Source organism: Histoplasma capsulatum (assembly GCF_000150115.1).
Source record: "Histoplasma capsulatum G186AR genomic scaffold supercont2.4, whole genome shotgun sequence".
Classification (NCBI taxonomy): domain Eukaryota; kingdom Fungi; phylum Ascomycota; class Eurotiomycetes; order Onygenales; family Ajellomycetaceae; genus Histoplasma; species Histoplasma capsulatum.
Genome location: NW_025544804.1, coordinates 2,366,536 through 2,391,037, shown reverse-complemented (window position 1 = coordinate 2,391,037; position 24,502 = coordinate 2,366,536). Strand labels below are relative to the sequence as shown.

Sequence of the window (24,502 nt, the reverse complement as noted above, 5' to 3'; positions counted from 1 at the left end):
TTATTATGCAATCTGATCCTTACAAAGCTAAAAACCTTTTCTTTCTCTCATGAGAAAGAAAAAAACCAAAAAAAAACCAAATGAAATTATATAAAATAAAATAAAATAAAATTTCAGCGAGGGGCAAGGTCAAGTTAGGGCTTAGGGCTGCACTTAGGGCTAATGCTTCCCAAAGCGGAAACCAGAAACATGATCAATGTCATAATAGTACGGAGTAATTGGTATCATGATATAAATATACAGAAACACATAATCAATTACACCTCATGGGTAAAAATAGATCACATAAGAAGCAACATACAGTAAAAAAAGAATAAGAAAGTGAAGGGCAAGCAACCCAGCAAAGCATCAAGGGTATAGCTGCGCAAGAGCATGGGGAATATGGATATCACTAAAGAGAAGAAAAAAGAACTCCTGCTTCCAATCGTACAGTCCAATCCTGTTATGAACGTCGTGATGGTAAATGACTCTCCTCCCTATATCGTCGGTTATACGTTATCTCCTCTCCCAGCCCTCCCCAAGTAAACCATGAGTATATTCCTTCAATACAAATCGGTACCAGATTGCCCTATGGTATGTACGGATTTCGTACATATCCCAAATCCCGACGCGTGCCAATTCCCATTATAGAAAGTGTATATCCACGAAAGCAAACGAGGGGACAAAAAGTATAGAGAGCCAGAACTATCCCACAACCCCTCCAGCTGACATGCGCCGCTGCCGGGTTCCTCCCCTCATGAACCTTCGTGTCGCATCCAGCGTCTCCAAACATGCCAAGTGGCGTTCCCACGCAACCTCCCAATGTTGCCTTACGACAAAATCCTCCTTGACACCTCGCATGTAGGCATTAAACCCCCCCTTAGCGCTCCCAGCAACCAGCTGCTCATCGTCAGCGTCGTTGTCATCATCGCCATCTTGTACAGCGCCATCATTATTCACCGTCGTTTTGTTGGCCTTTTTCACTGTTGAATCAACCCCGTCGTTAATACGTAACCGTGCCGAGTCACCGACTGCCCGGGCCCAATTGGGCGCAAGCCCCGTCTCGACTGTCTGCTGCCTTGCGTTGAAGTGACCGAGCATGGTACGGTTGAATACGTTCCAGTCGTGCATGTATGCGTTGATTTCAGTCACGTAACGTTCCCACTTTAACTGTACCTCAGCCTTGTGGGGGTGGTCTGCAGCTGAGAAATTAGGCACCGGAGGAACTCTTGGGGGTTTTGGAAGTGCGAGGTCTTGTGGACGGATAGTTAGTCGAGGACCACTGCTGTCGTTTGGTCTAGATTCGAACGGGAGCGTGCTGCTAAGATCATTGAGGTCGTTGATGCCGGTGCTATTGGTTGGTGTGAATGGCGCAACGTTGGCGAGATGTTTTAGGTTCAAGGTATTGTTGGATAGGGGAGGAGATGGCGCGGGTTTTGTTGAGCCTGCAATAGGAGGTTTGACTGTTGAGTCTATTTTTGGATTTGGTGCTGCAGGATGTTGTCGTTGCGGTTTGCTCGCCGGGAGCTCCTCATCAATATCCATTGCTTCAACACCTTCAGGAGCTGATTTGGGTTCATCGGTGTTTCCAGGCGATAGCGTCGATTCCGCCTCCTCTGATTCTGTCGTGACCGAGACTGGTTTGGGTATTGTTTGCTTCCGCCTCATGACTGGTTTCGGTTGCTTTGGAGGACTTTTCTGTCGGGTTGGATTCTGGTGAGGTAGTTCATTATGGGGAATAGACCAAATATCGGCTTTCAGAACTTCCTCCTTCCATTTGTCGACTGAGAATCCAGATTCCGTAAAATGGGACGACTTCTTGGAATCATCTCTTTGGTTCTGATTCGTACTCCCAGGTGGTGGGAAGGGTCGAGGATGTGTCGTAGAATTTGGCCTGCTTATACTCTTGCCGCGAGCGCGGGACGGCTTGGGTTGAAAGGGAGGCTCTCTTGAAGGTTTCGGCGCGAAGAATTCGGTTGCATGCTGAAATTTGCCGCTCCAATCGGTGGCGGAGAAGGTAACGTCGATGCTTTCATGACTTCTGCTCTTGGGTTTACCGTTGAGAGTTATGTTATTGCTTGCAAACGGGCCAAAACTGGGAATTGAAACTGGGTCAGCTTTCATCCTTGTCTGCTTATTCTGGGTTGAATCCAGTGGGTTCATCTGAAGTTGAGGTCCGTCATGCGCTATCTCATCTGTAATTGGGAACCCAAAACTTTGGTCCCGATCTTCTTTTCTCCAATTTGGAAGTTTAGAAAGCTGGGGTAGGATGCTAGACGGATAAGCCCAAAGTGGGAATGATTGGTCAGGGGTATCAGAGGGGGTGGTCGATGAAGTGAAACCCCATCTTTCTGACCACTCGCGAATGAAAGACTTAGGAGATGGGCCATACATATTATTGGAATTCTCAGTCTTATGTGACTTCCTTAAATTTTCAGAAGGGTTTCCAGTCGCGTGATTCGGTGGGTTATTTGCGGTAGTAGGGGCCTGCTGTGGATGGTCTTTCGCAGCCGGAGCGTATCCATGGGAGGCATGAGGGTTAAATCCCACGTTGTTTGGGTGGTGTCCTTGAGGTTTCTCAAAGTCAGTATCCGAATGCCATCGCCCCCGCAGGTTCTGTCTGGGAGTTATATTAGGCAACATATGGGGTTCAGAAAGTAGCCAAGATGCTCTATGGGTTGCCCAGCCCAAAGGCTCCTTACCGGAATCAGTTTCCATAGTCATAGGGTCTGTTTTCGCAAACATCCTACTCCGTGGAGTCCGTTTCGGTCTGGATGATATATCAACCTCCTCCGAATCGCTTGGTGACGGAGAAGACGAAATGGTCCGGTTGCGGTTGCGGTTCGGTTTCAACTTCGGGCTGGCACTGTGATGCCTTCCACGATTAGGTCGGGGAGAGGTTGGACTTGGTGGGTTGGTACGGGGCCGAGAATCAGATTCAGTAAAAGGCGAATTCCTAGAACTAGAAGATCGCCCAACTCCGGCACTCGATACATATGTTTTCTCCCCACCAGCAGTTGCATATTTACTGCTAGTTCTCTGGAGATTTGGAATGGTACTATTATTATTTGTCGATTCTTCCTGAGGCGGCCACTTCTTTGCCGTCGGGGCAGGCGCGGACTCAAATTGAGACTGAAAATAAGAAGTCCGGTCCCTATTATAACTGGCGTAGGCTGACGTATTCTGCGCCATTGGCTCATCTCCCCCTGGAGTTCCGGGAGCAAATCCTTGTCTTTTCTTTGCTTGTGCACGTTGCGGAGATGCCTTTGGGGCATTGAAAAATGCCTCATATGCGGATTGAGGGCGTTGAGAGGGTTGCGGAGTTGATCCTGATTGGTTGGATCGGCCTGTCCTTGGATCGAACCCTGACCATCCACCTGTGTTGACGTTCGGTTTCATTCCCCTAAATCCACGGAATGCATCCGCCCTGGTTCGCGTATCCTCGTAGATCTTGTCCCATTTTTGCGAAGTTGCTTTCGCGTAACTTGTGTATTTCTGTGCTCCGGCAGAAGGAGGTGCGGGATAGGAGCCGGGGTGTGGAAAGCTTTGAGGGTGGTGTTGGGCATTTGGTTCACTAGGTCTTCGCGGCTGCGCAGCAGGTGTTGGCGTTCCCCTAGATTGACCTGTAGGGTTTGGGGTGGCTCCAGTGTGGTTAGCCGGCGTGGGTGCTCGTCGAGGTTGAGGGTGGTTTGACTGTGTATTTTGCGGCCGAGGAGGTGCACTTGCTCTGGGCGGCCCATAGCACTTACCATATCCAGCCCGGAGCCTGCTCGTGTCGTATTTTAATCTCTCTTTAGGATCTATAAGGATTTCATATGCAGCTTGGATGGCCTGGAATTTGGCATTAAATTCGAGTTCTTTCCCTGGATTCCTATCCGGATGGAATTTTAAGGCTATAAGAAGGCGTGGAATTTTATTAGTAACGACCTGATCATGCAGCATAAACACTGTGGGGAAGGGGGAATGTCCCACCTAACTTCCTGTACTTTTTTCGTATCTCATCATCTTCAGCTTTCGGGTCAAGGCCTAGATCGGCATAGTAATCCTTCTTTATGTCCGCCTTCACCATTCTCACAGTCCCATCCGTACCTGACAGGCACGATAGGAGGAAGGAGTTTCCGGGTGATTGTGTTCAACTGTCTGGGTTGGACAGCAAAATGTAGGAGAGGCCGCGTTTATCATTGATCACTGGGAACAGATGTGCGCATCGTTATTTGAAGGATAACTTCCTACAGGAGCAAAATGAAATAGTAGTTGAAGGATGACCACGTAGTAAACGTATTGTTTGTGATATAGAACGGGCGCCCAATCCCACACTCAAAAGATGACTAGTTATATGAAACGATGGATATAATATAGGGGCATCCTCGGGTACCGAATTTCAGTGTACAGGACTGGTTTGAATCACAAGGCGAGAGGGACAATTATTGATTGATGGCGCACAATTTGTAGCTGACTGGAAGAACCACAAGGATGATTAGCCAGTGTCATTCCGAAGCGGATAAATGCAGACTTTTCGTTTATTTTTAATTTTCCTCCGCGACCAGATGGCAAGGATGCCAGCACGTCACACAAACGGAGAGATCTCCCGTCGGTCCAACAACTGAGTGGTCCAGCAGACCAGGGAGCAATAAGTGAGGCAAAATAAATGGGAAGGCAGAGAGAAACAGAGCTACTGCAAAGACAGATTCAACGACGAAGACACGGGCAGACCCAGGTGTGTGTGTGGACAAGAATTGGGCGACTTTACCGGTTGGGTTTGTCTTTGGCACGATATCTGAGGCTGGTTGGGCTTGTCAGGTAGCAGTACTCGCAGCAACAGCCACTCTCAGTCCAATAATGCAGAGCGTGCACGGAAGCTACTCCAGGGAGAGACGCGATGTGAGGAAGAGGAATTTTGCATCGTCCTCAGACGGTTCGGAGAAAAACTGCTGTACCTGAAGATTGCCTCGTTCCTGGGAGAGAACTGAGGGATGTGGCTAGCGGTTGGGAGAGACGACGGTTAAGAGAAGCCTTCGAGTGACACAAGTCTTGATCGGCTTACTTTTGGCAGAGGTAGAAGGGTGGCTGGTGAGGGAGGATAAATGAAGATTTTGTTATGGGATAACTCACTATCCTCCATGTGTTCCGAGGTTGTCTTTGTTGTTGATGTTTTCATTCCTTTTTTCTTCGGCGACGGGTTTCCCCAGCCCCAGATTCAGCTAGCCCTAACTACTAACTTAGTTGTTTACCCAACAGGCATGGACATAGCCTTAAGACCCCATGTGGTTGCTAAGGACGGATACATATTTGTTTTTATAATCTTTGCTCATTGAATCCACCAGTTAGGTTAACTTATCACATGCTTAATTAATTAATGTACCAAGGCAATGCAATATTATCATGATGGGATCCGTCAATTTGCATCGACAGATGTCAACGTAGAAGCACAATCCTCCTTTTCCAACTTCGACCTTTTACAATCTCATCTTGCCTTACAGCGCATTCACACATTAGGTTCAAACATTTTCCAACATGACCCGTCAATTTGGACGCTTTGTTGGTAGCGGGAAGCCGAGACTGGCAAAAGAGATAAACGCACCGCATCGCCAGAGTATCCCATCATCATGCAGGCTGTTGCCATGTATGAATGTATGCCGAAATATTCTCTTCCCGGACTGTTCCGATATTGATTAAGCGATTTGACGAACCTGACGATCCCATTGTCACAAAAATACCCGCCATGTGCTCTCTCCCAACTCGAGTGTCTAAGGCGGCTTAGCGGCCAACAGTGTGTTTAGCCAAGTGGGGCCTGGGAATAAAAAAACAGGACTGTCTGTACAGGACATTGTGAAGCTCCTAATTTGCATTTTCGACATATCCACAAACTATTCATTGGAAATTTAGACTTGAGCAGCATCAACATATTTGCTCTGCTTTGCACACTGACGTTTGCAATCCCTCCGTAACTTGCCCATTGGGAGGCGGGGGAACCGGGCTTTAAATGCATATTGCCTGTGATTCGAAAGGCTTGAAATATCAGTTGTGACCTGGATAAAGCAAAAGCGAGTACTAACATTTGAGAAAATTTCTAAATTTTGCATACAAAATCGTCGCCATAATACAAAATTGACTACCAAATAGCAACACATGATAAGATGAGAAGGCCATAAAAAAAGATTGTAAAAGTACTGGCATAAACACATATATACAAAAGCGGGAATGTATTGAACAGCTACTCATCAAACATCCAAGGAACGAGGATAACAAAGACAAGATAGATATAAAGTAAATTTAATCACCATATCATCTATCCCCCTCAATACTTCTGCTGATGTTAGTCTCATTCGCATTCCGTCTGACCCACTACCAGCAATGTAGTGTCGTCGAGGTTATTGTTGTTATTCTTGCTCCCGGCATTGCTATCGGTTATGGGTGATGCTAGCATCGGGGCAGGTTGAGGCAGCGTGCGTCAAATGTGGTCGGCAAACTTGTGTAGGAATTTGCTGTTGGAGAGGTATTCCCGGCCACCGTTGTGCGAGGGCTGGGACGTTAAAGGGCCGGTGTTTGTTTTTGAGGAGATGCTGCAGGCGTGGTGTTTTGTTTGAGCAGGAATATTCTTGCTGCTGGGGACGCAGGTAGCGGTATTGGTGTTGGCCCTGACGCTGGTGAAGCTGCGTTTATAGCGGTGAGAGTTTACTTGCTCTGTCGAAAATCTGCATCGTCATAGTTGACTTTCGAGGTTGAATAGGGCTGCTGGTTCGGAATTTCAGGGAATGGTAATGGTTCGTGAATATAGAGTGCTGTGGTAAGTGGTTGCTGACACTGCCGTATTGAGACGATGGATGGTGGCAATATTCATTCATCAATTCTTTAGGAAAACAGTCCTGAAGTTTCATGTCGTATTGTGACCGGGAATGGGTAGGTTGTAGCTGACGATGTTGTTCTCCCTGCTGCTGTGCTCTCATGGACATGGATGAGAACTGTGTTCTTCATAAATTTGCACCGTTTCAATAGCAATATTGGGTGAAATAGGCTCTCCAGCAGCTCTCAGCCTAGTTGCTCCAAGCAAAGCAGCATCTGAGCCAAATCCGGTCGTAGAAAGACACATTTGAACAGTTGCTTTACTCATCCGTTCAAAAGCATCCCGACAGGCTTCTGCAGGGAGGCATTTCTCTAAGATCACCCAGGACAGATGTCGTGGCGAGAACAGTGAAGACGACATCATCTAAGATCTTTTTGTCAAGATTCGTCAGTACAGAATAGGCCGACTTGAACAAGGAAGATATTTCACATGCCAGCCGGCGTCGAACAACAGGTGAATGCCAAATCGCATTCAGAAATGATATCCCTATTTCTGTGTCAGCACAATACCCAAGAGCTTGCTCAACCAAAGAGTGAACACAAGAAATAGTAAAACTAACCCGCCATGAAAAGATGAGGCGCAGTCAACCTAGGCCGATGCAGATGACAATATAGCTTTCTAACCTGATGCCCGGCCTCCGCAACATTAAGGTGAATATCATCCTCATCCTCTGTATCCTCAGCATTCGTCATGGTAGGGCTGGAACCGGGATATCGGTTGTGATGACTTGGTCAGCGATCAAAAGGGCGTCCAACAAATATGCTGACCAACCGGTCAAGGCTGTAGGTACACCACAACAATCGGCGACTGAGATCCCGAAACCATTCCCGCCTCCCATGCACTTGAGAGCCGATCTCCCATCTTCTTTTATAGTCTTCTGCGGATTTGTCGTCCTGGGCAATATTAAATTTAATTTTATCCGCTGCTTACCCTGCTCACCGATAGAATCAATTCCAGTTCCATCCTCATAATGCAGCTCAAGGTCAATCGCAAGGCGTACTGCAACACCTATTATATACAACAGGCCGGGCGTGACAGGTCGTGGCAAGGCGAAGCTCGCAAAAAGTAACACTACCTACAATTTCTCAACGCCACCGAAGCCGCTAGAGCTTTGCTATGACCTAAGAAAAGCCTCCAAATATGCGATAGCGGAAGCGTGGTATTCCTCTGGTTGATAATCTTGGAAAAATTAGTTCTGTCTCTTCTGGGGATAGGATGCAAAGGATCTATTGTGGCTATTCTGGCGTTCCTCATCATAGCCTTGGACGTCACTATTGATAATGAAAATTATACCTACGCTAACAGCGCACACGACATTAAGAAGGTAAAGGTCCCGAGAAAATCGTATCTCTTGGTCAATTGAATATAGCCGATGAAAAACTTCCATGAACTCGCCTCTATGCAATATTGGAGTCTGCAGGTTCGCATGTTCAAAATATAAAGTCACAAGCTGTTTTGCGACCACTTAGCCTGGAAAAGTTTTGGCTTCATTATCGGCCTTTCCTGCAATCCAAAAATGGAATCACACATAGAACTCGAGCTATCGGGTCTTGCTAATGTTCCTCCTGTCTGGCGTTCGGCGGATCTCAAACCCCCGCGTTCGGTTGAACTGGTAGAAAAGGAGTTTCCAACTGCTGAGAAAACGACCCGTGCAAATGAGATTTCAAAGGTGGATCCAAGATATTTCGGATCTGAAGCAACTTGAACCGATGCCATGCCAACGTTCGATACCAGATTATCGAGCCGATGTTTGGTTGCATCAGGTTGGCATTTGCTATCCACGTCAAGCTTCGAGTTGTCGTCTTGATCTGGTTTTGAGGGCGCTCTAGATACCAATTCATCTTCCCTTTCATTTCGCTCTTGACTTTGGCATTCGAATCCCTTCCGGCCACAATTACTATTTTCTAGCTTGTCGTATTTTCAGTAAGCGGGATTTGCACTACGCTTGCATCGAGTTTGAGAACTGATTTCCGTGAAGAATGCGACGGATTTGCCTTCAATTAATTCGGTTATTACATCTCCTCCCTCATACGGCTCCGGAGATCTGAAATCTATGCCATCGTCGACGAGCAATTTCCAAAGTATGCCAAGCGGGACTCTAAGAAAAACCGGGTATCGCCAGCTTCGTAGTGGGGTCAACACACACGCAGTGACGCGGGGTTTTTTTTGCATGGTTGACAGCGGGGAAGATTCTGATCGCCGCAGCTTTTCTGCAGACGACACCGGTTACAAATTGAAACGCTGCGGGACGAGGAGAGAGAGCCGGATGGTAGCGGGGTGGAATTGGATGTGGAAATCGCCGGAAATGGATTTTGAGCCAAGAACACACGATGACCACGCTCATTGAGATTCAGGCGGTGTGATGATTTCCTCTTTGATATAGCAGAGCAGAGTAGATCAATCGAAATCTAACCACTTTGCTGCCACAAGAGGTAGGCTGACTATTATGGCGCCAGGCTTGGCATAACCAAAAAACGACATCATAGCTTTCAGATAAGGATGATCACAAATGGAGTTGGAGGTGTTTATTCAAATAAATCCTCGTGACCTAACGATATTTGTTCGGTCCCGCGAAGTTACCCCCCTTCTCTTGTTTTCCATCGGGAGGATCGTATGGTTGGTAATTTGGCCCCAGCATTTGAATGCAACTGGACATAGTGGTTTATGATCTAAGAAACGGGAAAGAGTACATAAATGTATGTTCCAGGAGACAACGTTTGAGCAAAAGCCAGCTGAATGGAATTGCGCAAAGCCGTTGTTGGGGGGTCCAAATGATAGATAGTGTGATGCGATAGTAAGTACTGTTTCATGCAACGTCGGAATGGAGCCAATTCCCCACATTTGGGAACCTAAGGAACGCTCATTCAAATAGAGCCAACGTAGGGAGAATCAAACTGTGACCCGCAGCAAAGAAGCGAGGATGATGCGGAGATAATGAGCGGAGATTAGGGATGGGCCGCACAAGTGTTCAAGATCAAATAACCCTGCTAACTATGTTTGTCGGGTTCAGCGCAACGGCTGCGTCATCTTATGGGGCGTCTAAATACTAACTTACTTTGTCCCACAGTCGCCGGAAGTTGGTCAGTCAGAACACCAGTCAGCTTGACGAACATCAGTCGGAATTTGCTCCTTAAGTTAATAAACTTCACCGAACCCCGCTACCCGTGTATGTATGAATTTCATGTAAGGGGTGGGAGAAAAGCACGGGAGGATAGCCGTCGAGTCAAGTGTTCATAAAATATCACACTCGGAATGGTGCGCGGCTGTCTCCTGTGTGGTTCCCATTGGCAATGTTTGACTTCTGGTCAGAAATGCTCCCTGTAATAACCATAGGTAGTATTCTCGAGTTTTCAATGGGAGAGAAGGAAAAAGTTTTCATTCCATGGAAAGGTTTCGAGCCAGATGGCTGCCAGTTGAGCATTGGTTCGCAATGGTAACATATTTTCCAGCAACAATGGCCATGAGCCATGAATGAATTCCATTCCTATGAGCCATAGAGGGTTGGTATTCAGTTCCAATCTGACGCCCCGGAGTAACCACACTTCATCCAAGTCACCCGCAATTTCAAATTGATGTTGTCGCATGTCGCAAAAATCCAGGTACTGCAAGAAAGCGGGCAATTTTGTGACTGGATGAACCAGAAGGTCCACGGAAGGAGGTCTGATCCGAGGTGGAAATCAAGTTTCTTTGTTGTTGAAATCGATATTGTATGGCCGCGGTCCAGATGAATGCAGCCATTCAAAGCAACCTATGGCCGTCCTTGTCCTAATTGGAAAATAATTATTCATGGGTTTACCGCCTGCGGCCACCGATGGCAATTGTTGCCATTTAGATTCCCAACCAACATAAAATTATCGTTCACTTCATGTAATACGGGCAAGCAATCGGTAATTTTTGCCGGGGCTCTTTTCGTGGCATTTCCTAGGGAGAGTTATTCTTGCCATGTCAATTGCGATATTTTCACCCCCCGGATACCATGTTCCGTATAGCCCGTATGGCCCGCATTACAGTTTCTTACCCCAGATAGTAGGCTTTATAGATCCACGGTGCGTATTTCAACTTCAACCGATTTCAGGCAAACTAGGCCAAGATCCGGTGGAAGTGAGGGGCTAAATGAGATATTGGTCTTGATCAGGCAAATCCTAAATCCAATAAGCATCTGATTACATCGTTAGAACTCTGCAAAAGAGAGACGGGCGAATGTTGAAATATACCAGGAACTAAATATTAAAAGATCGTAACAAAACCTAAAATATGGAAGAGTTGCTCTTCCTTTTCCAGTGCAATTCCTCCAGTATCGCCAACCAAACTGGTTGCCCTTCATACCCAAACTGCCCTGCATATTGGGCTATGGAGCTTTGTCTAGGGAAGGAAAGTCCAGAGGAGAAAAAAAAGTAAAAAGAAGGCAACCATTGCCAAGATTTGTAGAGGGCTTTTCTCGTGTCAATGAGTATATTATGCATACATGAAAGAACCCTCACATTTGTGGTAAACCCGGATTTAACGAGGTCAATGCCAATTCCCAAGAGATCTCGATGCATCTCATTGCGAAGCCATGTGTTTATCGTAAAATATGCAGGAATTTTCGTGCACGTTTGCGTGGATTTAGACTGCATTTGACTAAGGTGACAATCCAGCTGACCTCTGCTCTGCTGCGCTGGTGTTGAGAAGTGATGTCGCTTTGACATTGGAGATTAGCTCCAGCTGTGTCAAGGTATCCAAACACAGACTGTCAGCGAATCAAGAGGAAAGGAAAGGGAAGGAATGGAGCCTTACTAAGTGGTGCTCAGCCTCATGATCAAGCAGCATGTGGGATGCACAAGCTGCACCATGATGTACAGTACCTTTCTTGTCTTCCCTGTCACGCTAGTATGCATGGACATTCACCTTATAGTGACCAAAACTACTGCACAGATGGAAAGCGAAAAAGCTAAAAACAACAAAGCGCCGGGAGCAGGGGTAAAGTCAAGGTGAAGCCTTACCTCTGCTTCGGAAAACAAACCCGTTGTCCCGGAGGCTGCCTCTATCCTATCCCTGGTTCTGGAGTTGCGAATGTCTTGGAGAGGCCCCAAATATTTCCCGGAAAAATGAAGACTTCGGAGACCATAAGGGCACTAGAAAAGGGGGAGGGTTGGGCATGAGTATTTTCCCCCTCTCCCCGCAAGGGCGAGGGGCCCTTCTGGCCTTTCGTGCCTTTTGTCACCCTCTATGGTGAAAGGGGTCGTTTTTTCAATTGGAAGATGTCGCTTCTTTGGGCCGCAATTCCTTGGGTGGCGAGCCGGGCTCGAAGTGTCACGTGTCATGTTGAGTATCGAAAATCGTCCTCTGACTGCCCAAAAGTCTTGTGTGAAGTAAATAGACAATTAAAACGAGAGCAAATGAAGGCAAGGATATGGCAGAGAATGGTTTGGTATTCTAAAAGTTGTCCAAATGGCACTGCAACGAATCGCCCATTCCTTAGGTTGAAGGAATGACACTTGAGAAAAAAATAAAAAGTACTTATAATTCAAAAGTTAGAAATCATGTACTGACATGATATGCAAGTAATGCAAGTCATGAAAAGTCACATCGCTGTGGGAGAACCGTTGCAGCAGAGATGAATGGAAACGAAAATTTGTCCTGAAGGGAAACCAAACCTTGTAACCCGTAGATCCATAATCTCTCAGATATCATATCCATATCCATCTACTACGTAACCGAAATTCCTGTTCATGTCGAGAAGAATGTAAAACAGTACTAGGGAGACCTGGAAATAAACCGAAAGATAGTACAAAGCCATCACAATAGTAGTTAAAGAGGCCCTGATGACCAACAGAGAATAAATTTGGGCGATTGGGGTAAAAAAGGACACCGATAGATAAGAAAAGAGATTAGACAAACAATTCCACTTGCGTGGATTACCCTCCTAGTTTCAACGCCAATGACTCCAGGAAACATGCGTAGGCTGGAACATAGACCGAAGACCGAGCAAATAAACAGATAGAAAGGCAAGGAAAAATTCAAATGTAGTTGAGACAACAATATGAACACAACAAAGTTGGGCGGCTTTGTTCTATGTTTTGTTCGCATGGATAGACTAGAGTAAGAAATTCGTTTATTATAAAGTAGTAGAAGAAAAACCATGAATCCAATGAACCAGTCATCTAAAAAGGCTGAAGGGGGCAAAATAAAAGGACGGAAAACTTAAATAATTGTTCCCCTGGAATATGGCGATTTGGAGGCATCCAAATCAAGGTTGAGTGTCTCGATATCATCGAGACTTGACTGCGAATTCGCAATGCACTCATGTTTCAGTCGGCTATTCCCGGAGGCTCGAACAAGTAGCGATGTAAGGTGTTCCACAGAGGACTCTCTAGGGAGGAATGCTTCTCGCTCGTCATAGAGACCATCGTCACACTCATCTGTGCAGATCTTTTCGGATCGAATGGTTTCCCTTCGTTCGTCTTCTCCGATCCAAAAGCTCTCGACAGCCCCAAAGAAGCAGACGATACCACAAGCCCACCAAGAAAGACCGGAGTAGCCCCACTCAAGCCCCTTCGAATGTAAATAGCCTGTCACAGTAGGTCCAAATGCGCGACTCAGACTGGCGGTCGAAGCTGCAACGCCATTAATAGCACCCAGCACCGTTGTACAGGGGGCCGAGTTAGCGAGTAAGATGTTCGTTGAAGGGAAAGCAATCACATGCAGTGTTATCTTGGCAATCAACACTGCATAAACCGCGGGTATCTGAAGTCCGCCAGGAAGCAGCACCAGGTAAGGGACAACCAAATATAGTGCCGGCCAGATACAGAGGACGAAACGATAGGTAGAAAGGGTTCCGAAATAGCCGACAACATAAGGGAAGAACCAAAGTTGAGCTAGCATCGAATAAAACCCTTGCACCGCAAGCATGAATCCGATCTTCTTTGTTGACATGGCCATCCCTCCATTAAATTTGAAAGGGAGCTCGGCTTTGACGTCCGAGATTGGTGTACTGAGGAAAATCGGCATCAGCTGATCAAACGAAACGCTGTGGCTGTTGAAATGTTAGATTGGAATGTCCGCATTTATATATACCCTTAATTAGAATATAGTAGGGAACATACTATGCAAGGATGCCATAGCTCAATATGACAAAAGTAACTCTTGGCGTAAATACTTTGACAAAGGCCCGGCTCTGCTTAGACGGCGGATCAATGTTAAAATTTCCACCTGGCACTTTAACGGAGATCAAGCGGGGTGAACTTTCGATGCTTCGGTATCCAGGTGGCAACTGTTGATGATCTGCCAAAACGTGAATTTCATCGGGTTGTATTGGAGCTTTAAATTCCACACCAGGTGTTTGAGCCGGAATTGGCCTTGTGTAAAATACGCCAAGTAGCCAACGCCCTAGCTCGATGCCTCTATCGCGATGGAACTTCTTCTCCGGATGGGTCTCTTGTAAAAAGAGGATACCGATGGTAATTCCAAAACATAAAATAACAACGCACACCAAGTTTGGAAGTAAAAACGGGTAACGGTCAAATATCGTATTGCGAGGGAAAAGACGGGGGTAGTTATCGCATGGTTGAGCCAAAGCTCCGCCCATCGCTGGTCCAACGATCGAGCCGAGACACCAAACGAAAGGCATAATAGAGTAAGCTCGCGGTTGATGCTCTTTTTTTGTGACAAGTTCCGCCACCGTCGTTTGTAGGACACCAATATTACCGTTGAGAAGCCCTCCAAGAGCACGAGCAAGTAGAGCAATCGGGAGGCTTGATGCGAATCCAAATGCAATCATGCTGATCGCTGTTCCAAGTAGACCTATGATTAATACAGGTTTCCTACCAAATTTGTCGCTCATTCGGCCCCAGAAAACTCCAGTCGTGAATTCAGCAAATGTAAAAGCGGATGTTACTGCTCCAGCATACAACGCAATCTTGCGATCGTCATCGGTGACTTTGAAAGAAGAAACCATGTAATAAACATACGGGAAAATCGACATGAAAGCGATAGGTTCACATATTCGGCACAATGCTGTACACAAAATTAGAGATATAACAAACACAACTTAATAACAAGCGAGGATCTGAAATCATCTATAATCGAAGGAATATGAAGCCAATAACAAGCGGGGCTGAACAAGACACATACCCAGTACGAATAGCTGCTGTGATGGGAACCGAGTTTCTTCATCTTTCGCGAGGGCAGCTCCCCTCAATATTGAGGTCAATCGACTGCGCATCCCGTCAGCCCTTCGAATAGAGGGCCAGCTGTTGGCTCTCGAGAGCGACTAACGAAGCTCAAAATATGTATGGCACCCAGGCGTACTACCTGCAGACAACTGTAATGGGCGTGTTGAATCCCAGATATCCAGGCTCTAGAGGATTGAAGTGTTGGGAGCGTCTCTGTCAAGATGGCACGGCGTTGTCACCTCTCCAAAGTCTTTGGCATGGGAGACAAGCTTCAGAGGTAGCTTTCAGGTTTACTATTGCGAAATTTATTGGCCAAATATCAAGAAGGCAAGATACCAACTCAATAAAACAGAAAGACAGAAATCGAGAAGACAAGATCAATTCCTTGAAAAGAGGAGCTTGGTGAAGCTTGTATGGTAGATTCACGACCAAGGTGCGGTAAAATAAATTTTAAAATGGAAAATAACTTTGCAATTATTGAAATTTAATAAGATAAAATAGTTAAATGGTGAAATAAACTAAATCCGTGAAGGAAGCAAAAAGAAGTGACCTCCCATTATTATTAGGTCGAGAGGGCTGGGAGATCGAGGGGATGCATGGCATCCTTTTAAAAGCTTCCCAGACAGTCGGGACAGGGCCACAAGACATAAAATAGTCTCGACCAATAGTGATCATAATATCACATCTCCTCAAGGGCATCTTGAAGGCGAAGCAAAAAAAAAATGTGTGGGGGGAGAAAGGCGGTGGGAAGAAGTCTTGAAAATACACAGCATCTTCGGGGATGAAGGAACGAAACACTGCGTCATAGGGAAATAGTTCAGTACCATGACAGCACTATTTATCATACCTGGGGTTTCAGGCACCTGGATCGAGATAGTCACAGGCAGTTCTAGGGACCGGGGGAGGGACGGATTTTGCCTTTTTGAGTCGGGTTTGACAATTTGGCATCCACCTAGCAAATAATCATGTATCCGGGTACGTAACGTCAATACAGACCTTGACCCCATTCCACAAAACCAGTGAGATAAGCCAGGACCCATCTCCACCCAGATAGGCCGAAACTAAAAAATCCTTTGGGATCAAGGAACGACAAAATGGGAGCGTTTACCAAGGTAGTTTATCTACGCTGCTTGTGGCGTAAGGCAAGGTAGATCGTAATTCGTACTGTCGTTTTCTGGATTGGTCAGGAAACAGCCTGTTAAGCGTGTAGTGCAAACTTCAAGGATCCTTTGCCCATTCGATTGGGACGGGATAGGGGAAGGCAAACAGGCAAGATCACCTGGCAGCGCAAGGTGCGAGCGGCGTATTTCCTGAGCTCCGACATCGATGAGGACGGCCAATAACCCGGTGCTTCCTATCTTGCGGCGTTCTCATTACAGATCAGCCTCCACGCCTAGTCTCATTTCGCACGCTCCTATACGCTGGGCGATAAGCGGTATTCTTCTCGTTGATCACCTTGGACAGAGATGGTTCGTCATGCCAGAGACCATTGCGTGCAGTTGAGGGTGGCAGATCACTGCCGCCACTTGCTCGTATGCCGCGTGATAGAATGAGAAGAAAATTACCAGAGGAGAATTCCTGAGACCTTATTTCAAATCAGGGGCAGTTGGAATGCCTTTGAACTGTAGCGAAGTCGAAAGGTGCTGTTGGCTGTTCCGGGCGGCTATCTAGGCCAAAGAAAAGCACCATTCAGTACCGACACTCTGGACGGAACGGTTCACAATAATACACCCACCACAAAGTGGCTGGATATAAGTTACGAGATAGCGTAATATATTGTACGTATTGCATGACAAATATTACCCGTAGTAATATCACTGTATCTAAATGTCCTGGTGGGTGCGGTACAGGGGCACGGATGTTCGATAGCAAATCAACTCTTGTGGATCTTGTCATTTTGTGACTTGCTTGAAGCGGCTTCCTTGGTTGCTCCTTTGTTTGCGTTTCTCGGTAGGTTCTTTCACATCATGATTGGTAGAAAACGGGTTTCTTACCCTCGATGGGATGAGACAACGGCATCGTTCGCTCCGTTAGTGCCGAAACCGTAAACCAAGGACAAAAAAAGAATAACAAGGGGGAAACTAAAAAGCTGGGTTTCTGATGAGTCTTAAACGACAAGCCAATATGGAATTGATCTCACTTGGATCAATCGTTTCTCTAGCGCAGACGAAACGGAATATTTTCCGAAATGTATTTGCACTTGAGGAACGCCACAAATGGGTCTTATTGCCGATGAAAAGGGGTGAAAAAGCTTGTTCTCCTAGAGGTCCTTGCCGCAATTGACCTCCAGGACGCCGAATTTTGGGGCAGCCTCTCGCTTTGAACAACAATACATAAGACCTCTTCTGAATCGATAATGAAATGCATGACCGGAAAGGCAATTCTCTGCAGCAGGGAGACCAGTTTCCGATGGGATCAGATAGGCCAGCAAGTAGGCGAAGAAACGGTGCAAACAGGGGGTCGCCGTGGGAAGGGATTAATTGGTCGTTCCATTTTAATCCATGCTCTCTTAGCCCTTTATTGATCTGTTCACAACTCCACATCCCAACTTCCACAATTCAGTTTGCCACGCTTTGAAAGAGCAGCAAGCTAGCCTCTATACTGCCAAACCCTCTTGCGGACTTCTACCAGGGAGTGGGAACCAGCCAGGATGTTTCTTCCTCGAGGCCAATAGACAGGGGTTTTCGAATCAATATGAGAGTTGTCCAACTGTAAGTTTGGTCATTTTAGTTGTTGCCTCGTGAGAAAGCGAGCCATCAGCGTCCCGAATCTAGAGAATTCTAGAGCCAACAGTCCCGAATCAGCCGTATGACGTACTTCGGTGGCCGCAGGTCGAAATTCATGAGCTGCAGCTGGGCTTTGTGTGCTGTCGTTGGCATCCAACCAGAAGATGACAATGACGTATGAGATCAACGGAAGGTTGATAGGATGAAAATGTCAATATGTGGACTCACATGAAAGATTCTGGTCCCTTAAAAATTTCCACAACGAAACGGGATCCGCAGTCTAGTATGAGAGAAGGGGAAAAGATCATCGCATTGAACTACTGCTTTGTAGCAGACAAAGCGTCCTATCATTATTTAAGTTCTTCCGCTCATATTACGGATAAGCTGAGGAACGTTAAAGCGCATCCATAAATCCCATTCAGTTTGAAGGTCATTGTCATTCCATCTGCGAGTCCGGCTCCCAAACCTGTCAGTATGAAAGCGATATAGGCATGGCAGTTCACCACACGAGACGTGGATGGTGGAGTGCGTCAGTTTTGTCCTGCTGTGATTCGGATTAAGGTATATTTATTACCCAAACCTGATTTTGCGTTAAATGAGGCGCTTAATTTGTCCAAGAGACGGGGGTTGTGTTGTCGAAAGCTTCAAATGATAGGAGATTTAATGTCAGGCACGCGCGAAGGAGCCACAACGGGTGCTTGACAGGCCTGAACACCGAACATCATTCAGCGCCGCCATCACAAATCTCCTCCTTGCGTGATCGGTTTGCAATAAACCAATAGGATTGCAGCCGTGGGTTGTTTCGAAGCTTGGTTGGAATTTGCCTGGTTGCCTCGAGTTTACTTCGCAGCCTTGAGTATGGGACTCCGATTCATGTCAAAAGAGCAATTAAGTGAAGTGCATGTTCAATGTTGACAACAACCTGGGAAAATTTGAGCCGCAATCAAAATTACATCAAACATCGCACACCACGAATCTTACCAAGAAATCTCACCCACATCTCAGCAACGATCTGAAGGCTTCTCCATCACTGCCTCTTGACAAAGCATGTATTTGGCAAGGAAAAACTGTCAGGGAAAAGGACAGCTGAGCGTCCACGATCTTCGCAGCTCAGCTGAACTTACAGAACCCTGTTTGGATGGATTAGTTAACTAGTTACCTAGTTATTTCATTCGAGGAAACCGGGTCTCGGTGGCATTGAAAGTAGGGGAAAACTTTCTGAACAGTGGAATGAACGGGTGTGAGCAAATCCGACCAAGGAAATATCCTTCACTGATCCCATCATTCACTACTCCGTAACGAAGTCGGAGCCCTAACTGGTGAAACAACCTCGCAGAAATAAAAGTAACATGCAGGAATCACCCTTGTGACAGGAAATTCGTATTTTGACCGCACCGAGTACCCGGATAGCCCATGCAAGCGTTGCGCAAAGTCGATTCTAATCAACTTGACCCAGTCGCCCGGGACGTTTTGCCAGGTCTGGTTGTTCAGCCATCTCGAGCTGAACGTTTCGTATCTGGTTTTGACACCTCGAATGAGTGGAGTTTTAATTCTCCATTGGCCAATTTAAATTATGACAGCTGGAATCATTAATTGGTTACTTATCGAAATTTTCATTTCATTTGTCAAGGTTAAAAAACACCGCCACGCTTGGGGGTCCAGTTCAAACTACAATAATAATGTAGCTGGCGTGATGCAAGACGAACTGAAAGTAAAGATATCAAGCGGTGAAGCTGCCAAGTTTATGTGAGTGTCGCCAGATCGTCATCGCCCCGCCCCACCAGGGAAAACGTGGAGGGAGTTCGATTATCATTGTCGAATGACTACAGAGAGGTTTTCCACAAAAGGAGAATTAATGACCAACCTCCTTCCCCGTGTCGAAATTTCGTGCGACGTGACGTCCAAACCCGAACCAAACCCATTTTGGAGGGCATTGAGCAAGAATTATTCGACCAGTTCTGGACACATCTCGAGAAATATGCAAATGCTCAAGAACGACTGCCACTCGCATTGTGGGCCAAAAATTCCAAAACAAACCGAGTTTGGCCCAACAAATGGCCCCGGCGCTACAGTGGCGCCCCAAGTGTGAGCAGATTAAATTTCTGGCATTGGCATTGCGCCCATTCGTTTAGGACTGCGCTGGCCACGGGAAGGTAGGCTAAACAAATATCGTTATTGATCTTTATTCGGATTTAAGAAGCTGCCATTGAGGCTCGAAACTATCGATCCGTAATTTGGAAACCGATGTTGGAATTGCAGAATACAGCGAGAGTTCGATTATGAGGCATCCCCTTTTCCTTCGACGTCCCGAAGGACGGGCTGTCAATCGGTTCTACGTATCTTTCCAGTCAAACCTTAAAGTTTTCCCGGGTACAAGGGTCCGGTCCCGCGGTGACGGATCCTTAGCGCTGGGCCCACATAGCGTATACCCAAGCAATGACTAGTGAGATACCTCCGGCCCTGACATCCGTCGTCCGATGTTCTGTGCTTCATGCCCCCTATGTGGAATGGTGCGTGACCTAAATTCACTGGGATGCGACTAGTAGGATATATACTCCGTACCCAGTATCGAGACAGTTTCAGTTTCAACATCAATACGACCGGTACTGTCACGTTCTGTATGGAAATGTCGTTTTCTCATTCGTCGTTGGCAGGGTCTCTGTTCAGCAGTGCTCGCAGTGCAACCTTGGAATGAACACCAGGTCTTCATTCGCCAACTTCCCTGACCAATCAATTCAAGCAGCTCAAAAGCAGAATACCTCATGAACTCACATTCCGACGTTCCGTGTGGTCATGAAGAGCAATTCCATTATTACTCCCATCATTTTTTGCAGTCTGTTTGAATGCGCATTGGATAAAGATCAACGGAGCGGGCAAGTCCTTTTTGCGTTGTACTGGATGTGAGGATGAGTAGGAGGGGTGATAACCTCTGTCTCACGAACATCCTCGTTGCGGGTTGAGGTCTTGTTGATATCAGCGGCCAATGCGTCGTTAGCGTCCACGGTGGAAACCTGCTCTCGGGATTTTTCGATTCAATTCCCATTGCCGAAAGGCTATTGTCCGTCTTCGTGAATTTTTAAAAACCGCCTGGGACAACTGGGCGATGTGTGTTTCCGCTTACAATAAACAATTCCTCCCAGACAGAGCAGAACTTCAGCGGACTAAGAAGATAAAGGAAAGCAAGGTTGGGAGAGCTAAAAAATAAAAAAAAAAAAAATAAAAAAAGAATAACAAGAAAGAAACCATTAGCAAAGATAATCGACTTGAGCTGCCCTCTTCAAAAAAGAAGGCGAAACTCTTATTCGGCAATTGAGCATTTGACTGGACAAGGTCCACGGCGCCCGAGTTCAACGAGCCCCCCACCACTCTATCAATATGATGGTCATGTGCATCAAGTGCATCAAAAAACTTCATCAAAAAGTGGTTCTAATACGTGTTCACTGCTCACTCTTCCTCTAGGCCGCTCGGATTCCAAAAGGCTGAGGATGGTCGGAGCCCGGAAAACCGGCGAATCCTGGAGTGAAACTGATTCGGCGCATGCAGATATGCTGAAGAATCTTCCTGATAACAATCTCCAAAGCTTGTGCTGGAAGGACATTCTTCCCGCCTAATTGGCTGGTTGCATATCATGTCAATCATGGGCTGAAACAAAGCAACTGCTCGCGACCACCGTCGCCCTTCGCGCTTTATCCATCCGGACCTTATTCCCACCGAACAACTCACCTCCTCCGTGAAGCAGATCCTGCATTCGAAGAACTGAGGTGCTGGAAATACGAAGGTGTCATTCACGACTATTGCACTTCAGGCTGCAGGCGCCTCGTTGCATTGATCCGATCTCGCATTCCATCGAGAGATATCAATGGCTGAGAGGCAATGGCAATTTTAGATATGACTGGGGCGATGTAACATTTTCCACTGCGCCGGCGTTGTTTGCAGGCGCTCTTATTCTTATAACCATTGCCTGTCAGGCCAGCGTCATTGACGATGAATTGGCAGTTTTGGTTCAGTGAAATAGCCTGATGCTACCAATGACCGTGAAGCACAATGCTATGGAAACGGAGACCTCGGATCAGGCAACAAAAACCCCAAAAGGCAAAACTTCACTTCAAAGCTATCAAATGAGAGTTATGTCTTTTATTCCAAAGCTGTTTCACTGTTTACCTTCCGATTCTGCGACCTATCCCCAATACTCCATACCTAGCATATGCAGCGAGTTTTAACCTCGTAGCTCTCTTTCGCCCCTATTCTGGCTTCCTTTGTGAGGGTGGGGTTGGGGTTTGAACACGGTCATATTTCCGCGTAAAAGTAATACTAGTCCTGGTAATTGCCAGCGAACGCGGTCACATAACTCTCAAGTTGTGAGAAATAATTCAACTTCAACCAAATCAAATAAAATATAATAAAATGTTCAAAACTCTTATTTGCGCCTCCCGATGGAGTTCGGCAACCTCCATCCTGCTTTGCATATTAATTGAAGAGCTTATTGAGACCTGTCATCTGCGCCTGCAGCATCGAACATCGAACATCGAACACCACTTTGTATTATGTAATTTAAAATATCACGTGCTACGGCCTCAAAAATTGAAACTTCGACGTCGATATCGATGTTGGGCTCCATTTGGCGACTCTCAAGATGCGAATGAAAGGACGCATTGGACACCTCCTGTCTATCTCCACTCTCATTAGCTAACTGAGAGCATAGGAAATGAAACAAACTCTAAAATAAACCAGTTGTCCTGATATACAGCCTGGCTTATTAGTGTGGTGGAAACTAAGTATGAGCCTGGGAAATGGCAAGTCGTTGCTAAGGCCGACTCTAATGCCATTTCTATACCCCACGTTGTCAAGCTCCATACGTAAATCAGTTTCCGCGACCGTTTCAAGCCGCAAATTAGTGCGGTATTCCTCTGAGGGCGCTGGACGTCTTAACGGCGCCGTACATCCACTCGGCGAGACCAGATTTTCCCACCAGGCGATATTATCCACAGGCAAACCCGTGGATAAGAACCACTTGAATCCCTCTCCATCTGATTATTCCCGCTCGATTTTCCAGGACCGCTGCACATTAACGCTCCACGCTGGGTCGGGGGGGAACGGCTGCGTTTCATTCCTCCGAGAAAAGTATATTGATGACGGACCTGCAAACGGAGGAGATGGCGGGAGCGGAGGAAATATATTCATACAGGCGGTCGAGGGTGAAACCAGTCTCCACAAGTTGGCTCGAAGAGGAATAATCAAGGCTGGACATGGTCGAAGTGGCCAAGGGAAGTCTCGCGGCGGGCAGCGAGGCAAGGATGTGCTGTTACAGGTGCCCGTAGGAACTGTCATCCGCGAGATCGGGCGGCTTGATCCCTTGGTTGAGGAAGAGCGTCGGTTGGCACAACTTATCCGTGAAATTGGAAAAGAGGAGGGAATGCGCGCTGCATCGGAGCGCCGGGAACGATGGGTCTTTTATCCTGGTTCGCAGCCCTCGGATTTTCTCACAGAAGACTTTCCAGTGCTACCACCAGCCCGTCGCTCGGCGCTAGCTGCTTCTCAACCTAAAAAGCCTATATACCTTGATCTCTCAGAGCATATGCCAGAACCGATATTGCTGGCCGCAGGGGCGGTCGGTGGTCTAGGAAATCCGAATTTTGTATCCAACACAAACACAAAACCCAGGTTTGCAACCAGGGGTGAAAAGGGTCTCAAGCTAGAGCTTGAGTTCGAGCTTAAATTACTAGCTGATGTTGGTCTTGTTGGTTTACCAAATGCTGGGAAAAGTACCCTACTTCGTTCAATTACGAACAGTCGGACACGGGTTGGAAATTGGGCATTCACTACGCTCTCTCCGAATATCGGGACCGTTGTGATTGATGATCACTCTGGACGTCCTTTTCTCGAGTCAAAGCCCGGGCATCCTCGGCGAACCCATTTCACCATCGCGGATATTCCAGGGTTGATAGAGGGAGCACATTTGGATAAGGGCCTTGGCCTTGGCTTTCTTCGCCACATCGAACGAGCAGGAATCCTCGCGTTCGTCATTGACCTGAGCGCGGGCGATGCTGTCCAAGCGCTAAAAGGGCTTTGGCGGGAACTATATGAGTACAACCGCCTTCGAGAGAGGAAATTGAACATCCAAGCAGAGGAGCGGCTAGTTTCGTGGATCCCACTAGATGGCCACCCTCCAGAGCAATTCCTCGATGAGTTCGGCGCGCAGCACCTAACACCGCCCACCTTGACTCCATCAAAACGAGACGTCTCTGCCAAGAATCTTCCGCCTATGTATACAAAGCCGTGGTTTGTCATCGCGACCAAGGCGGACCTTCCAGGAACTCAAGAGAACTATATAGCCTTGCGTTCTTATCTGGAAGAAGTTGAAAAGGGAAGTGTGGAACATCCATCCGGTCAGCCAAATGCGTGGCGAGGCAAGTTATATTCCATCCCTGTTAGCGCTATCAATGCGCAAGGAGTCAATTCCATACCGGAGAGAGTTGTTCGATTGTTAGACGGCTATTGATATGTAATAATAACACCTGGTGTTCTGGATCGGACTGTTGTGTGGGTTTGGGTACAATAGAATATACTAGCATTTTTTCATACAGATTCATAGATATCTATAGATAGCTATGTAGGACAATGGTATACGTCTTTTTATCGCCTGCCGTATTTCATCAAAACTGATAACGTTTAGGATGGCAACTATATTAATCTTCAACTGAAAACCAGCCCTAAATGGTGTCATTGGGAGGGAGGAAAAGATATTTTCCGGGCTGGCGCTTGGTCACGTCCACAGAGCTCGCCGCCAACAATCTTTTTCA

The 24,502-nt window shown here is 46.7% G+C and overlaps 6 protein-coding genes across 6 annotated transcripts; 2 read left to right on the top strand and 4 right to left on the bottom strand.

Annotated features, from left to right (window-relative positions):
• Positions 1 to 417: 417 nt before the first annotated feature.
• Positions 418 to 4,048, bottom strand: HCBG_03847 (DnaJ domain-containing protein; the record flags this gene model as incomplete). The annotated part of the gene is made up of 3 exons (XM_045430896.1): positions 418 to 2,546; positions 2,682 to 3,602; positions 3,952 to 4,048. 3 exons carry the CDS (start codon positions 4,046 to 4,048, stop codon positions 685 to 687), a joined length of 2,880 nt encoding a protein of 959 aa, XP_045289039.1.
• A 2,253-nt stretch (positions 4,049 to 6,301) lies between these two features.
• HCBG_03846 (uncharacterized protein) lies at positions 6,302 to 7,515 on the bottom strand (the record flags this gene model as incomplete). Its single annotated transcript, XM_045430895.1, has 4 exons — positions 6,302 to 6,399; positions 6,659 to 6,941; positions 6,965 to 7,186; positions 7,447 to 7,515. 4 exons carry the CDS (start codon positions 7,513 to 7,515, stop codon positions 6,302 to 6,304), a joined length of 672 nt encoding a protein of 223 aa, XP_045289038.1.
• A 751-nt stretch (positions 7,516 to 8,266) lies between these two features.
• HCBG_03845 (uncharacterized protein) lies at positions 8,267 to 8,995 on the bottom strand (the record flags this gene model as incomplete). Its single annotated transcript, XM_045430894.1, has 2 exons — positions 8,267 to 8,727; positions 8,767 to 8,995. 2 exons carry the CDS (start codon positions 8,993 to 8,995, stop codon positions 8,267 to 8,269), a joined length of 690 nt encoding a protein of 229 aa, XP_045289037.1.
• Positions 8,996 to 13,006: 4,011 nt separating this feature from the next.
• On the bottom strand, positions 13,007 to 14,977 carry HCBG_03844 (uncharacterized protein; the record flags this gene model as incomplete). Its single annotated transcript, XM_045430893.1, has 4 exons — positions 13,007 to 13,838; positions 13,909 to 14,740; positions 14,773 to 14,818; positions 14,936 to 14,977. 4 exons carry the CDS (start codon positions 14,975 to 14,977, stop codon positions 13,007 to 13,009), a joined length of 1,752 nt encoding a protein of 583 aa, XP_045289036.1.
• A 4,298-nt stretch (positions 14,978 to 19,275) lies between these two features.
• HCBG_03843 (uncharacterized protein) lies at positions 19,276 to 20,146 on the top strand (the record flags this gene model as incomplete). Its single annotated transcript, XM_045430892.1, has 3 exons — positions 19,276 to 19,448; positions 19,487 to 19,855; positions 19,969 to 20,146. 3 exons carry the CDS (start codon positions 19,276 to 19,278, stop codon positions 20,144 to 20,146), a joined length of 720 nt encoding a protein of 239 aa, XP_045289035.1.
• A 2,207-nt stretch (positions 20,147 to 22,353) lies between these two features.
• HCBG_03842 (GTP-binding protein Obg) lies at positions 22,354 to 24,345 on the top strand (the record flags this gene model as incomplete). Its single annotated transcript, XM_045430891.1, has 1 exon — positions 22,354 to 24,345. The coding sequence occupies one exon, from the start codon at positions 22,480 to 22,482 to the stop codon at positions 24,199 to 24,201; it is 1,722 nt and encodes a 573-aa protein (XP_045289034.1).
• Between the last annotated feature and the right edge of the window lie 157 nt (positions 24,346 to 24,502).